General features: G+C 30.5%; 2 protein-coding genes and 1 non-coding gene across 3 annotated transcripts; 2 read left to right on the top strand and 1 right to left on the bottom strand.

Moving 5' to 3' along the window:
- The first annotated feature begins 2106 nt into the window (after nucleotides 1-2106).
- LOC114164698 (auxin-induced protein X15-like) lies at nucleotides 2107-2809 on the top strand. The gene has a single exon (XM_028049447.1). The coding sequence runs from the start codon at nucleotides 2207-2209 to the stop codon at nucleotides 2573-2575; it is 369 nt and encodes a 122-aa protein (XP_027905248.1). The 5' UTR covers nucleotides 2107-2206; the 3' UTR covers nucleotides 2576-2809.
- Nucleotides 2810-7472: 4663 nt separating this feature from the next.
- Nucleotides 7473-9744, bottom strand: LOC114174131 (membrane magnesium transporter). The gene is made up of 4 exons (XM_028058900.1): nucleotides 9555-9744; nucleotides 9405-9457; nucleotides 9228-9328; nucleotides 7473-7801 (listed from the first exon to the last, which is right to left on the bottom strand). Exons 1-4 carry the CDS (start codon nucleotides 9625-9627, stop codon nucleotides 7708-7710), a joined length of 321 nt encoding a protein of 106 aa, XP_027914701.1. The 5' UTR covers nucleotides 9628-9744; the 3' UTR covers nucleotides 7473-7707.
- A 6401-nt stretch (nucleotides 9745-16145) lies between these two features.
- On the top strand, nucleotides 16146-16219 carry TRNAI-AAU. The gene has a single exon. It is a non-coding gene; the product is annotated as a tRNA-Ile (tRNA).
- The last annotated feature ends 422 nt before the right edge of the window (nucleotides 16220-16641 follow it).

Genomic DNA, 16641 nt, shown 5'->3' with positions numbered 1-16641 from the left:
TGTTTTCTTGCTTGTGCGGAATTTTCACAGTGTTAAAAATGTGAAGTTTTGAAAAATACGTACATAAAAAATTATTGTCTTTTATGAGGATTTTAAGCAACGGTTTTAAAATTGTTGTCGTACTCCAAATCGTGGCTTATTACCTATAGTTACGCTCACCTAGACTACGTCTAACAAATTGTTGTCTAAACTTTAGTCCACACTTTTTATGATTTAACTTACAATTTTGTGTTGTTGCCTAAAGCGTAGTGATTGTTATACGAATTAAAAATAATAATTTTTATTGTTATTTAATGAACAATAAATTATTTAATGTTTGTAATAAATATTATAAAATTTATTTAGCTTCTTGACATTTTCATTATAACTCAGTATTATGTTAATCTATTGGACAATAATTTTTTGGCATTTAAACCATCCTCCTAATTTCATTAATTTTAATTAAACTTGGTTAAGACTTAAGGTAATTGAACACATATTTAACATTTACTAATTGTAATACAAGTGTTTATTAAAGTTAAAATTAAGGTTAATATATGTTGAGTCTTTCGAGGATTATTGGAGAGATATGACACAAATGAAACATGAGTCAAATTCACATATAACATTTTGACACCACTTTTAATCAAAAAACTTAACAATAAATTTATAGTTCTCCATTCTTATATGGTGCTGAATTTTTTTTATTTCTACTCAATATGCGACTTAGACTCACAATATTATGCAATAAAAACTTTTTATCCAATTTTTTGTTTTATAAATTTAAAACTCTTAATTTTTGCTTGTGTATTAACAACAATTATTTCTTATTTTAATAAACACAACTGATAATTGTCAAAGATTAAACACATATTCAATTACATTAACTATTAATGGAGTTTAAGATGGTAATATTTTCTAATTATATTAAAAATGAAATACATCAATATTTGTTATACTCAATTGATTATTCATCTCTTAAGAAAATAAATTTTTATAATGCTAAAAAAATAAAAAAGGAAAACAGTAGATAGCAATTCGTTCTATGAATCTATATTATCATTGCTCTAATCTATTTTAACTACTCGATCATGTTGTCCAAATTCCACTCTATATATATCCATTCAACGTGCTTTATTCAACCAAAAACAAATAAATGAAGTAATATTCCTTTCCAAATATATAATTCCAAATATTATAACATGCTAAGTAAATGTTAAGGATTGAGTTTGAATTGAACAGTCTCATTCTTAATGATTGGTACAATTAAGAAAATGGACGCATTTAAGACAACAGTACCAATTATTTTAAGTATATATATATATATATATATATATATATATATATATATATATATATATATATATATATATATATATATATATATATATATATACTGTACCAATGGTTTACTATATAATTAATAAGTTTTTTTAAAGTTGACATGCTCAGAACACAATGGAGAAGTGCTCATAATTTATTACTGACAGAATTATGGGCAGAGAGAGGAAAAAAAAAGAAAAGAAAAGAGAAGAAAAGAAAGGGTGTTATCGATGTATGAACACACAGGTTGAAAAATCTCACCGCGCCGACATCTAGAGGACGTACGAAGAACACCGTCATGAAAACCTTGATTTGTTGTGTGGCCACGATGTTTCTGTAGCAAACGTAATCCATGACTTTTGAACTTGACATTACTTTAATTCCACCCGACCAACACCAAATTTGCCTTCACACTTTCGTTGAGTACGTTTGTTAGTAGTTACATATTAAAAAAAAATTATATAATATGATAGTCATAAAGACAGCAAATTAGTCCGAAAAGGATAAAGTACTTTGGTTCTCAATTATGGTACAGCACAGTCATACAAACAGCACATTAGGCCTAAACAAATTTGGGGCTAAGAAGAAAAGCCCCGCGTATAAAATTAGAGAACAAACCGACGCGTCAAACTTGCATTAAATGGTACGTACCTAGCTGCAGCACGCGGAAAATTAGACATGGCTCCACATGCAACCAGAGAAACTTCCTGTGTCTTTCATATGCTCTAATATTCCGATTACATTATTTATGCTTTATAAAATCCACACACACACACATATATATATATGCTACGGACACTGGCACTGAAAGATCCAAAAGCTGGTTTGTTTCAACACTAACTGAATCTAGCAGCTAGCACACAGTACTATCGTCGTTGTCAATAAGCAAGAACATTGTAGAGTGATGGAGGTTGGAAAGAAGAAGATGCTCAAGTCTTTGATCTCAAAGGTCATAAAGGGTCTTCCGTTATTCTTGGCACCCAATGGAGCGCGTACGAGAAGGGTTTGCTATGTGAGTGACATTGACGAGGAAAACGAAAACGCGACATGGGTGCCGGAAGATGTTAAGGAAGGACATTTTGCTGTTATTGCAATGCATGGTGAAGAGACCAAAAGGTTCGTTGTTGAGTTGGATTATTTAACTGATCCTGCTTTCTTGAAGCTTCTGGAGCAAGCTCGTGAAGAGTATGGGTTTCGACAGAAGGGTGCACTTGCAGTTCCTTGCAGCCCTGAAGAACTTCAGAAGATTATAGAGAATAAACGACTCAATTAGCAAACACTCTGTCAATATGTGTTGAGCTGTTACACAGATCTATTCACACTTTTCTTTTTCTTTTTTTTTTTCAAACATTTAGCAAAGGTTTGACATCTAATTATAAAATGGATGGCTTTACCTTTTGCCATTGCCAATACTCTTTTTTTCTTTTTTCAATGTAGCTTGAACATATGACATTGTTTGTGTGATGATTTTATTCCACAAATATTACAGAAAGGAAAATATATACGATATAGTTGGTCATGTTTTAGTTTTGATCAGATATACTCGAATTTGTTGCATATATTATGGAAAATGAGTTATAACATGAGAATGCTGAAGCTCATTCAATGCATAGTGCATTATTCATGTTACAGTGATGAAGTAGCTGTCTGGTATACATATATGGCTCTCATCACTCTTACATGGTAAATCAGAAACATAATATCCAGAATGCAAGTGCAGGTATATTTTACATATATAGGATAATGCTACTCATTAAATTTATTTCTTAATTACCAGATAAAAAAAATCATATTTCATTAACATTGTGATGACGTAATTACAAAGTTTTACGTAACCCAGACATGTGCGCATCTCCCGAAATATTATTATTATAGGAGAAGGAAAATGAGTGGTGGATGGTTTGACGTAGACAGTTACGAAAAAAGATGGTGATTATTATTATAATCAGTGAGTGTGTATTAATTAGAAATTTGAAATAGGTTCTGTAAATAGGCATAGGAAAAATATAAGTGAAAGGGGAAAAAGAAAATTGAGTGGCACATGCAACGGTTTCCTTTTACGCGTGAAAAGCCAAACTATGAGATTCCACTTTTTCTCTCCTCTGTTTCCCGTACGTACCCTTCCGTTCCATCCATTTAGTTTAAGCTACAGTGTCGTGATTTTTGTTTCGTACACATGAAAGTTCAAAGAATTTTCGAAATTTTAAATGCTGGGAAAATTGTGATAAACAAATTTGAAGGACACCGGCGGAGAATGATTGGGAAATAGTTATGAATCATTGCGAAGTCAATTCATCACACAATTGACTCAAACACATATTTTTATATTTTATCTTTCAGGCCGAGTCTGTTTACAAGGAGGGATTTGAGTAAAGGAATTTGAGAAAAAAGAGTTATAAAAGTGGAATTGTTTGGATCACAGGAAAGATAATAAGAAATTAAATGAATTGTTTGGATAAAAAAAAATGATAGTAAGGAATTAAATATGGCAAAATAGTAAATGGTGTGATAAATTTAATAAATTAAAAAAATATTTTAATTATTAAAATTAGAGAATTACTATTTTATCCATAATCATAAAAGTAAGTTAAAATAAAATATAATAAATGTAAGTTATGTTAAAATGAAATGTGAATTATTATTTAAATTAAAAAAGTTTAACATGATAAAATTATATTTAAATAAAATAGGATTGATAGAAATTAAGTTTAAATAAATTGTAGGTGAATAATTAGTTTAAAAAATATTATTATGGAATGTGGGTTAGTATTTAATATAAGAAATTAAAATTGAAAAATTTATATAAAATTAAAATGAATTTTGAATAAATTAAGTTGAAATAAAATATTGATAAATTAAGTAATAAAATATTGATTGTTTAAAGTTAATATAAATTAAAATTGAGTAATTTTATAAGAAAGAATATATATATATATATATATATATATATATATATATATATATATATATATATTGTTAAAAATGTACAATGCAACATAAAAGTTTATTTTTGTACTTTAAGATAGACTGACTTTCTTATTTTCATCAGTCATGCAAGAAGAGGTCAATCTATCAAATCTATTTGTGAAATTTACTGTAAATCCCTTTAATCCTATACACTAAATTACTCTAAACAAACACAACATAAATGATAAAAAGTTACAATGAAATATTTTATATAAGAAAAGAGAAAAAAAAGAGAGATTATTGTAAACATAGTCCGTACGATGTCCCGCGTGAAGAGAAAACGACTAAACAAATGAAAATTTTGCATTAAATGACGTGTTTCAGTGCCAACAGGCAAAGACTCCTCCACACCGTCTCTCAACAAATTCATGTTTCTTTTTCTCTTTATCTCAATCTCATTATTTTATTTTTTTTATAAAAATCCACATTATCATCTTGTTTTCATCACAATTTCCACATTAAAATCATGAAATTTCAAAGTTATGTGTCAAGCTAACCAACCATATCTCTTTTCCCATCTTATCAAGACCAAAATAAATATTCTTCATCAACACCCTAAATTTGTCTTAATCATATTTAATTATTTTTAAATTAAAAAGTTTAATAATTAAACAGTTAGATTACGCACTTAGATGTAGAAGAATTTAAACAAAAGAAATGTAGAAGAGGTTGTGGTTCAAATCTTCTTACAGCTACTAACAATTAAATACAGATAAAAAAAAAATTACGCACCGGATTATATTAGTCCAAGATAAAATTCTTGCTAATGTGGATTTGAGATGTTGATCAGAGCTGGCCCAATCACTAATCAGACCAAACTACCTCATCACAAGTCCAATTCCATTCTCATATATTCATTAGATTGATGCAATAATTTTTATAATTTAAATAAAAATAGTTAAATTATTTCAAGTTGATTTAACTAATTGTTTCATTCATATTATTTATAATAATTTTATTTTTTGGATTTTTTAATCCCAAGCAGCCTGATAATATGGTCAATTATTTTTCCAAGTTTAATATTAGTAGTTTTTATATTTTGATACTCACAGCTCATGAAGCATCACATGGAGTTGTTTTCCCTTTGTTCTGAGCTCGACAATGGGGATGTTGACCATACGCCATGCTCTCATATATTCAATTCTCTCATTTTTTTTATTTATATTAAATTTATGTAATTTCCATTTGCGTGTGGAAACCCTATGGCTCATCAAGTGCTTCCGGCATTAGATTATAGTATTCTAAAATGAGACTAGAAAAAGAGACCAACTCTTTAAATAATTAATCATTGGAAGCTCAATATGGAAAGAACTTTTCAACAATGCTTAAACTAATACACCAACAAGAAGACAAAGAATAACAACACGTTTTTTAATAACGGAAAGTGTTGTCATTTAGAGAGAAGGGAGGATCTATAATACCATTGCAACCAAAAGTATCGTCCGGGAAAAATCTTTCTCAACTCTACTATATGTATTCCAGATGAATCTCGACTAATACAATATTTGAAGCATGTCTAACATGATTTCTTAGATTATATAAATGATTGATTCCTCTTGTTGAAAAAATAAAATTAATTTGGTTAAATTTAGAAAGGAAGGTAAGAAAAGTTGTGGTTTAACTCTTCTCACTAATAAAAACTAACAAGAAAATTATTCCCTATCACAGTCAAAATAATCTCAAGAGAATAAGATTGAGCAAGAAATTCAGGAAAGTTGAAAGGTCTTGGTTGTGTTTATAACAAGAAAGGTGATATAATTGTAAGTCTTTAAAAGAAATAGAATAACTCTTGAAAATTCCGTGTATTAATATTTGGCAATTCCTACGTTATATTTATATTTAACAATGCTTTTTGATTAAGATATTACTATAAATTGGTTGTGAACTAATTGTAATGTTAAAGGAAGTTGCCAAATATAATTTTCTTTCTAACAATTATTGTCTTTACATTCAAGTTTTAGTAAATAAGTTTTCTAGTTATCTACCACTATAAAAATATAAAGAAAATCCATAATCAAAATCATTCATTTAATTTTATCCAAGGTTAATGATTCATTCGTTCTTTCTCAAAATTTAATGAACTTCTTATTAATAAAGATTAATCCAACCAATTTTTTTACTATTAAATATTAAATTTACCTTTTTGAAAATTTTAAAAAATATTTTTTTATTTTTTTCCTACAAAATTTATTTTTGAAAACATCTCTAAAAGTATCATTAAAAATATCGTGTATATTTTTTTAAAATAGTATTTTTATGGATGGATTGTATATTCAATCATCAATAAAATTATTAAAACATGAATTAGATTGGATTTTCAATTATATCTTTAACAAATCAAAATAATTTAAATAAATATTAGGCTATTACTTCTTGCACCATATCCCTACACCCTATCATTTCGGAATTTATTTTCCATAACATATTAAAACAAATTTATAAATTTTGTTCAAGTAGACAATTACCTCACTTCTATTAAGTAAATAATTTTCTAGAAGTTTTTTATGGGTGCACCAAGAAATTTGATAGGGTGGAGGAAGTCCTTGTCTAGATATTTTGATCCGATCCATTACGATCTAACAAAAATTGAACTGATCCATTTATTTGACGCTCCTAATTTGAACACGGGTGTTGATTCCTGCACCCATACAAATTTTTTCATCACCACGTCAAAACAGTTATCAGAAACTTTTTAACAGGAAAGCTGATTGCTATCCGTAAAAACAAAACCGGAACTATTTTTGTATTCCAGAAAATTAATTCCGGAAGTGTTTGGGTGCTGGAAGAAAAATGATATTGTGCTGCACTAGCTCGAGGGACGGTTGAAAGAGAACCTTTTCTCTTCAGAAACTTCTGTTTAAGTTCATGGTTGTTTGGAAGTGAAAGTGAAAAATCAGTAACTTAACAGTTTTATGCAAATGGTATTTTTCCTAACCAGGCTGAAATATGCGAATCGCATATGTAAAAATATAACTTCATCCTTGAATTCAAGACTTCTATCGTTAACATCCATTGATTCACAAATCATAATTTACATCCTTGCAACACCAGCTTTGAATTTGAACACCCCATTTTATATTGGGCAAAATTATTGGTAATCATCACACACTCAAGGACTCATTCCTCTAAATGATTGAGATAACTTGCTGTCCTTTTCGACAGACAAAGCATATAACTCCACTAAAATGTTTACTGATGCTTCATTTAGCAAATAATTTTTTAGGACATGGTTGAAAGTGCAAGCTAACTCTTTATAAGTATGATTCAAATAATAACATCCTGTCTAAATTACTATGTCAAGTGGTCAGTAAAGGAAGTACAAGATACAGAAGAAAACTGCCAGACTCATGCATCAAACAACGGACACTCAAATGCGAATCCCAAATTTTTAATTTTCTAGAGTAAATTTTTTCCTCCTCGTGTGAGGGATAGCAGTCCTCATTGTCTCAGCTTCGCATCCAGTTCCACAGGAAAGACCTTACCTCGGTGATTGAAGATCATGAAGTCTAGGTTGGCAGGTAAAGAGACAATCCTGCATAGAGAAAATCAGCTTATGGGGATCCACGTAATTCCATACTATGTAATATTTGTCACTAGTGCCAGAATATAGGACTACTATATGAAGGCATATCCCTCAACCAAGCAAACAACACAACCAAAGAAATGACAATGGTTTTCAAGAAAAACTTTTCAGATAAGTGCCTTTAGATAAATAGCTAAATACCCAGGTGACAATATGATCAAGAATTTTGAAGTAAGGCCCGTCCAATTTATAATTGTAAATGAAATAAGGGGGTCCATACAGATCCAAAGCAGTAGGTTTATTCAGGATTCCATCAAAAAAACTTCTATTCTATATGAAATAATCAGATTTTTTTAGATAAAGTGTCGGAACCTATGGACAAATATAAAATCAAACAAGTTATTAAGCTAATAAAAAGAACTAGAAACTAAGTCAATGTCTTACCAAATATAATCTACGTGCATAAAATTTCCCTTTTTCTTTCTCATTTTTTATTAATGATGTGGATAGTGAGTATATTAGTCAAATCAAACCCAGCCACCCATAATCTACCAACAGAGTATGAATTCAGAACTTGACAAGAGTAACTTAAGTGACCCCTAATAATGGACTCCGGTAACAGAACTGGATTAGAGTATGGAAATAAAACAGTGTACATTGACACAAAAATCCCTATTTCTTGATCTGTATCAATGAAATACAAGTTCTGAGGCAAAATTGAAGATACAACGATAGTCCAGACGAAATAACCCTTGTGCCAGGTACTCGAGATCTGGGCTCTCCTCTACTTGATATTTCAATTAAACCCCAACTGTCCTGAGTTCCCTCCCCACTTTTATTTTTACAGTTCCCATTTGCCTACTAACTGTCTATTAAGCAGACTTACGAGAGGTCCTGATACCTTACATCAATGAAGACATATCAACAATTATTGGTTTCATACATACAGATCATACCTCCTCAATCTCCATTCTAAACCATCAAGGAAGGCATCCACTTCATAAAGCATGATAGAAAACAAAAGATTTGATTGGTACATATCACACAGGAAAATCACAAGAAGAGATTTGCATTAATTAATCATAATCCTATCAAATTATGCCCCTAACGTGAGATCAAAACACACGAAAATAACTAAATAAAATGACAGAAGCCCAAAACAACACCTACTGTGAGAAACTTAAGTTAGTACAATATATACTTCGATAAACGCTTCCAAAGGAAAAGAAAAATACAAAAAATTTCTTCATAAGGGTGCCTAACATAAAGTTCAATCTTCCAAAACTAATAATTAAAAATTTAATTCTCCTAGAAGATTCACTACGTCTAATCCAAACAAAAACATAGAAATAAGAGATGTTATTTCACAATCAGTTTCATCAGTTCACATTCATCTGGTTACAGCTACATCCATCCTAGCATTAATTTTAGTTACCTGTTCTCCTCGGAGTGAGGGTGAATGGATTTAAACTTCCCGGGCACAGTGAGCGCAGCCCAGAAACAAAGCATAAGCCCAACAAACAGCTCAATCACCACCTGCATTATTCCAGAAAAAAAAAATGAGATACATTACATGAAATTAAACCCTAGGTTGCAGCATTAATGAAATTACGTTGTATGGAGGCCCTGAAAACTCCTCCTCTGTAATCTTCAACAGACCCCTGTCTGGAACAAAAATCAGATCCAATTTCAGATCCACGAGCCCTAACGCTCAAACACATAATCAAGAGTAAAACAATCGTAAGAATCGGTAGTAGAATACAGTGGATAGTTGAATAAGCGGCGTGAAATAGAACCAGAACACCGAAGACTCCGACGGTTAAAGCTAGACCCATCTATACGATTTTCTTCGCCTTCCTCTACAACACCTTCACAGGGTTTTCAATCGCCGGCCACAAACGCTAATTTTCGGTTTTACCCGATGCTCGCCTACTATTAGTTTATATTTTCAATTCTTTTAACTACTAAAACATATAAATATACGTTATAATAAACTATACATAATATTTTTAAATAATTGTTAGTAATTTGAAATCACGATGATTTTATTAGATTATCTTAGTTTATAATATCTTTTAAGAACAAAACTTTGTTAAAAAAAGTTAATTGATATTGGTGAAGATTTTATTTGATTAACATAAATCAATACTATTTTATAGTTTATTTCATCACAAATATTTAAAATATTTAGAATTAGAGTTATTTTTATAATGTTGGTTGAAATTTTCTTTATCAACAACAATTGAAAGAGGAAAAAAGTAACTTCAAACTTAAACACAAATTATGCGAATTTTTAAATTAATTTAAAGATGTTAAGTTATAATCCTAGTTCTGAAAACTCGATTTGGCACGCTAGTTTAACTAATCAAATTGGAAACCAAGGTGGTAATGAGTATAATAATTGCATCTTATTGAATATTTTTAGAATAGGTAAAAAACTGACGGATTAAATCAGTTTGAACAAATAACTTTAGAAAGAATTTATATATATATATATATATATATATATATATATATATATATATATATTATTCTCCATATGAATATAGATGTCTTGTATCATCTCACAAATCTGATTTTTGGTCCAACATGAACAGTTGCAACACAGCAAGAACAATCACGGGCCACCGATAAAAAATGGGCCCAAAAGCAGCCCTCCTACTAATACAATAAACTAACCATAAAATCCAAACACGGCTTTATCTGGTGTTTACTTATATACACATATACCGAATCGGATAAGATACGACATATATCCTATATATCGATACATTTATTTTTAAAATTACGATATGATACGTGATAATATGAATATTAAAAAGTGTATAATGATTCTGACAAACATAATAAATATATGATTGTTAATGTGTAAATTCAAATTTTCTAATTAGAAACCAATTATTTTGATAGTCAAAACATGATAGCTAATGTTAGTGACCAATTTTAAAACCAATTATATTTTAAATATCAATTTAGAGATCAACTATCATTTTTTAAAACTATTTTAGTTATCAATTTAGTAACTTTTTAGTGACTAATTATTTTTGTCACTAAAATTTGTCACTGCTCAAATATTTTATTATACTGTATTACAATTTTATAAATTAGATACTTCATTGATAAGTATCATTAAAATATTATAAAATATCAAATATAATACTTGTTAAACATAAATACGTGATCTAAATTAAAATATTGTTCCATCATAACTATTCACGAATCTAATTAAGATTGCAAAATCTAAGACACCATAAAACAACCTCAATCTGTCCGTAACAAAAACAAAACCTAAGGACAGGCAGGTATCTAGTTCGTACATATCGTGCTTTTCTCATGGTCGGATATTAGGGTTGGGCAAAAAATCTAATTTTATTAATCCAATCCACTTTTGCTCCAATCCAATCCATTTATAATCCATTTTATTAAAAATCCAATCCATTTAAAATCCATTTAATGGATCTAGATTTCAATCTAATATACATTTTATATATTTTATGGATTGGATATCCATTTTATAAATCAAGATTTTTAAATATGGATAATCCAAAAAATCCAATCCAAATTTTCAATTTAAATTTTTAGTTGGGTTAGACTAAAGGTTGAGATGTAATATGCTAAATTCAGACATGGACAGGCCTTGCTCGACGACCTATACAGATCGGGCAGGCCCGACAACCATAAAAGGTTGGGTAGGCCTAAAGATATGAACGGGCTAGGCGGTCCCGACAAATCAAACGAGTCAATCAAGCCCAACGATCTGAAAAATTCAAGTGAGCCCGATGATCCGAACGGAGCAGGTGGGCCCAATGACCTGATGAGCTAGGTGTGCCCGAAGACTCGAACGGGCTAAGCGGGCCCGATGACCCGAATGGGTCAAGCGGGCTCGAAGAACCGAACGAATCAGGCAGGCCCTAAGACCCGAATAGGTCAGGCGGGCCTAATGACCCGAACGAATCAGGCGGACTCGAAGAATCGAACGGGTAAGGCGGGCCCGAAGACCCGAATGGGTCAGGCGGACCCGAAGACCCGACAGGGTCAGGCGGACCCGAAGACCCGAACGGACCAGGCAGGACCAATGACGAAAACAGGTCAGGCAGCCCAAAGACCCGAACGAGTCAGGCAAGCCTAAAGACCTGGACGAGCCCAACGACCCGAACGGGCCCGAAGACCCGGATGGGGCGGATGACCTGGACGGGCCAAACGACCCAGACGGGTCTGACCAGCCTGTTCGCGTTGTCGAGCCTGTTCGTGTTGTCGGGCCCGTCCGGGTTGTCTGGCCCGTCCAGGTCGTCGAGCCCGTTCGAGTTGTCGGGCCCGTTTAGGTTGTCCTGGTCATCGGGCCCGTTCGGGTCGTTGGGCCCGTCCAGGTTGTCAAGCCCATCTAGGGCATCCAGGCCTTAATGATACAAGTTTTAAAAAATTCAATTTAAATTTATTTTATAAAAAATGGATTCTGGATTTAGAACTCTATCCAAATATTTGGATTGGATTTAAATCTTGATCCAAATATTTGGATATGGATTTTAATCCAAACTACTTTTGCTAAAAAAATAGATTTGGGTCAAAAATTTAATCCAATTATTTAGATCTAAAATGGATGTGGATTAGATCATTAAAAATCGAATCCATGTCCACCCCTATCGGATATCATTGGGCTTAAACATAAGTAATAATCGTCCGACAAACGTCACATATCATTTCACTGTTTTTCCTTGGGCTCCTTGGGCACTTTTAGTTCACGATAGGCCTTTATTCTAAGCCCGAAAGTATTTATTTATATATTTAAGGCTCACTTCTAAGTATCCAGGCAGTTTATTTCATCACCACCAATTTTTTTTTGTACACCCCATAAGTACATTGACATAGTAGTTTTACGATGTCTCTTCTCTGCCACCAGCCTCCGGCAGGGAGCTGGTGTGAGGACCACCGCTTGTAATGAGGCGAACCCGAAGACTTCGAACCTCTACCACCTCCCAACGTTGTCCGAGTTTCTCTTCATCATAAAGCTCCACCAAAAGAGTTGCTCCTAACCACAGGGAAGATAATGGGTCGGATTACTTAAGATTTGACTTGTTGGACATCTGTCTAAAAAATACCCGACAAATTTAAAAAATTAGAAGTATTGATGATTATCCGTAAATATTAAAAAATTATATTTTATCAAAATTTAAAATAAAATTAAAATAAAATTACAAAAATACAATATATATTATAAATTAAATTAAATATAAATTTAATTTAATTTTAATTAAATCTAACCTAATAAAATATAAAATAAATCTTAATTTTAATTAAATTTAGCTCAATACAATATAAACTTAATTTTATTTTTATTTTTATTTTTTTACAGATAAATTATATCCGCATAAGAATAGTATGATACACTGATTACGACTACGAAGTCGAAGCCCTCAGTGATGGCTTCATATTTGAGCAGTGAATCGCAATTAGACTACCATGACTTCATCGACTTATTGTGTTGCATGTACTTCCACCGGCTAAATAGATTGTGAGAGTCAATTCCAACGAGTTCGGTCTTTGGCCGTGTCGGTGAGAGCACCTCCTTTGGTGGCTACAAAACATTGTTGGCACTCTGGTGGCGTAGATGCAGTTAAGAATGAGCGATAGTGGTGAAGAATGAGCGAAGAAGATAAAAATACAAATGTGGGGTGGACACTTAATACAGAAGAAGAAATGTAGTCCGGAAATACTTTCCGAATTCTGCAATTTGAATGATCTTTTTAATATATTTCAAAATGTACATTCTCAAACATATTTTTCAAATTTGAAAATAACTTCAAGAAATGTATATTTTGAAGTTTTTTTCAGAATATGCAATCTAGAAAGTATTTTTGAATCCATAAATATGTTTCAAAATATAAATTACTGATTATAATTTTTTAGAAAACATATTTTGAACTGTACAATCCAAAAAGTATTTTTAAATCCAGAAATATTTTTTCAGAATGTATTTTTAAACATATTTTGGAACATGTTTTCGAATCTGAAAATAATTTTTGATTGTACAATTTATAATTCGTTAAAAAGAAAGGGATATGGGAATAACTTTTACTTTTTATTATAATTTGAATGAAGAGTAAATTAGGGTTTATCAATTTTAGGGGGGTGTAGGAAGAAAACAAAAAGGGAAAGAAGGAAGACACAGTAAGTATGGCGTAACCTGTTGTGTACGTACGTTATATTTTACGAAATCATTGTTATTCAAAGTTTCCGTTATTTGAAATAATTTATGTTAGAACGAAAGCATTTGGTTGGGAAGAGGAAAGAAAGAATAATAAATAGGTGGGCCAGAAAATGATGAAATAGTAAAGAAAATTGTAGAAATTGTATCCTATTTTGTTGTTTGTTTGACTATCCCGTCCCTGTTGTCTCTCCCCCGTTATCCGCAAGCCCGTGCACTTATGATTAAAAGTTTAGGAAAACATAATAGAATCAGAGTCGAAGTGGGTTAGAGAGTGGGTGGAATATTTGTTAGAGTCAAATAAACGGGGTCACATGCTTAACGATGGGACTTGCACAACACAATGACCCAGGTCAAGCTTTGCGGGAGAAACAGGATTCATGTTCCTACGTGCAAAACAACCCACGAGTTTGTAGCCTTAGCGTTGCTGTGGTACAAACATTTTTTCCTTTTTTTCTTTGGGGGTATCTCTATGTCCAACATTACACACATCATTTGAGACCAAGATAGATGGGTTCTGATTAGACTAAATGTCTTTCTCAGGACCACTCTCATGTGCATGCAAACCCAACCTAATCATCACTTTTTGTACCTAATATCATAACATAATTTGCATTTCTAAGTTATGTACTTAAACTTACGTAAACTCATTATTTTAATCAGTTGGTTAAGCACTGATTATAAGTATCGAAGCCTAGGAAAATCTTAGTACTGTTCCAATAGCAACTTGTTTAGTTAGGAAAGTTGGTATGAGAGATCTGAGATGAAATGTTAGCGACGATAGAAGAGAAAAGAAGGATTTGATGAATGATAATGGTGAAGGAGTGGGTTGGTTGGCAATGATGCATTAGTGGCACAATAATTGGAGAGAAACACATCAAATCATATGATATATAGGTTGAACTAATAATGGAGAGAGCAGCATCATATCATACACGTAGATAACAATTATGCTGCAGAGGAAAGAAGGGTGCCTTGTACCCTTCACTTTTCTTTTCTTTTTTTCATTACTTCACTTGCAACATACACACATCTAGTTATGGATTTTTTTTTTCTTTATGTCTCATAAACTAACTCAAAACTCTTCCAAATATAGACTGAACCATAAATACACAACTATACATCTAAAGTTACCACAAAATCTCTCTCTCTCTCTCTATATATATATATATATATATATATATATATATATATATTTATATATATATATATATATATATATATATATAATACAATGTATTGTTTTTATTATTTTTTTTTTCAAAAATTAGACAAGGAAACAAAAACAAAAGTAATGTAATGTGAAAATATTAGCTAGTAAAATATATAAAATGAGAAACATATCCATAACCATATTTTATGTTAATTTATACCTAATTGTTTTTATGTGTAGATTGAATTTAATAGAATACCCAAAACATCTTTTTTCTTTTATTATTATCGTGGATCGTAAAACATAATATGAAGTGAGTAAATAAATAAAATTATGTGAATATAATAATTAATCTATCAACTTTTATCCTTAACATCTTCAATTTGATTACATATTTATAACATGATTATTTTGTATAATAGTAATTAATATTTTTAATTATTACCTTGGAAAATTATTTAAAGTTAGTTAAAAAATATGTAGTATTTAATGTTAGTATTATTTATAAAATGCATTTTAAAGTGATCAAATGAAAAATAGAATAGAATCTAATATACAATAATTATTTTCTTTATTATTATAAAAACATAATAATTAATTTTGAAAATTATTATTAATTATTTGCAATGCCAAGCTCATAATTATAAAATAATTACTTCAAAACTTGTTCATGAAATAAATTTTAAAGTGGACACTTTTTAAAAGAAAAGGTGGCATGAGTATTAGTATAACATTAACATTATTATAGTATTTACATAAAAATTATAAATAAACATATTCTTAGATAATATACATATTGTATTTAATTAATATAATATATTTTTAACATTAGCACATAATATGATAAATATGATAATTTATCATATATAATATAATTTTTAGTATTGATTTAATATTGTATTATTTTTTAAAATTTACTAGCTATACATATTTATATTGGCGGTAGTAAGTGAAGTGTACTTATAGTTTTATATCAAAGTTGTTTAATCATAAAATGTGACCTATTAGCTCAGCTGGTTAGAACGTCGTGCTAATAACGCGAAGGTTGCAGGTTCGAGACCTGCATGGGCCAAAATTCAGGTTTTTTCGAATAAAACGTTTTGCAACCTATAATTAATGTTGTAATTACTTCTACGTTCAGTCTTTCTTATTTTCCGCATATAAAATATTTTAATGAATTAATATCATGAAGTTTTTCAAATTAAAGGGTGTTGTTATATGATATAAATAAAGAAACATTTTGTTGTATGTATTAATTAAAATAGTGTAATTGATTTTCTTAATCTGCGTTTTAAAAAATCATGACAAAAGTAAAAGTGAATTGTATTATTATTACAAAAATTGTTTCCCTTTTGAGATGAATTGTTTTTTCCAAGGGTCTAAAATGAAGAAAAGATTATTATTTATGTATGATAAAATGTTTATTAAGAAAAATGGTGGAGAAGAAAAGGGAATGGAGAATTATGGCGCACTGACAAGTGGTTGGAGAAGATA

This window comes from Vigna unguiculata, chromosome 1 (genome assembly GCF_004118075.2).
Source record: "Vigna unguiculata cultivar IT97K-499-35 chromosome 1, ASM411807v1, whole genome shotgun sequence".
In the NCBI taxonomy this organism is placed as follows: Eukaryota; Viridiplantae; Streptophyta; class Magnoliopsida; order Fabales; family Fabaceae; genus Vigna; species Vigna unguiculata.
The sequence above is the reverse complement of the archived record's forward strand: the minus strand, read 5'-3'. Positions and strand labels throughout refer to the sequence as shown.

Coding starts and splice junctions, on each gene's coding strand:
- LOC114164698 (XM_028049447.1), top strand. CDS start 2,207: ATGGAGGTTGGAAAGAAGAAGATGCTCAAGTCTTTGATCTCAAAGGTC.
- LOC114174131 (XM_028058900.1), bottom strand. CDS start 9,627: ATGGGTCTAGCTTTAACCGTCGGAGTCTTCGGTGTTCTGGTTCTATTT. Junction 9,458..9,554: donor CGCTTATTCAACTATCCACT/GTATTCTACTAC, acceptor TTTTTGTTCCAG/ACAGGGGTCTGTTGAAGATT. Junction 9,329..9,404: donor TTTCAGGGCCTCCATACAAC/GTAATTTCATTA, acceptor GGAATAATGCAG/GTGGTGATTGAGCTGTTTGT.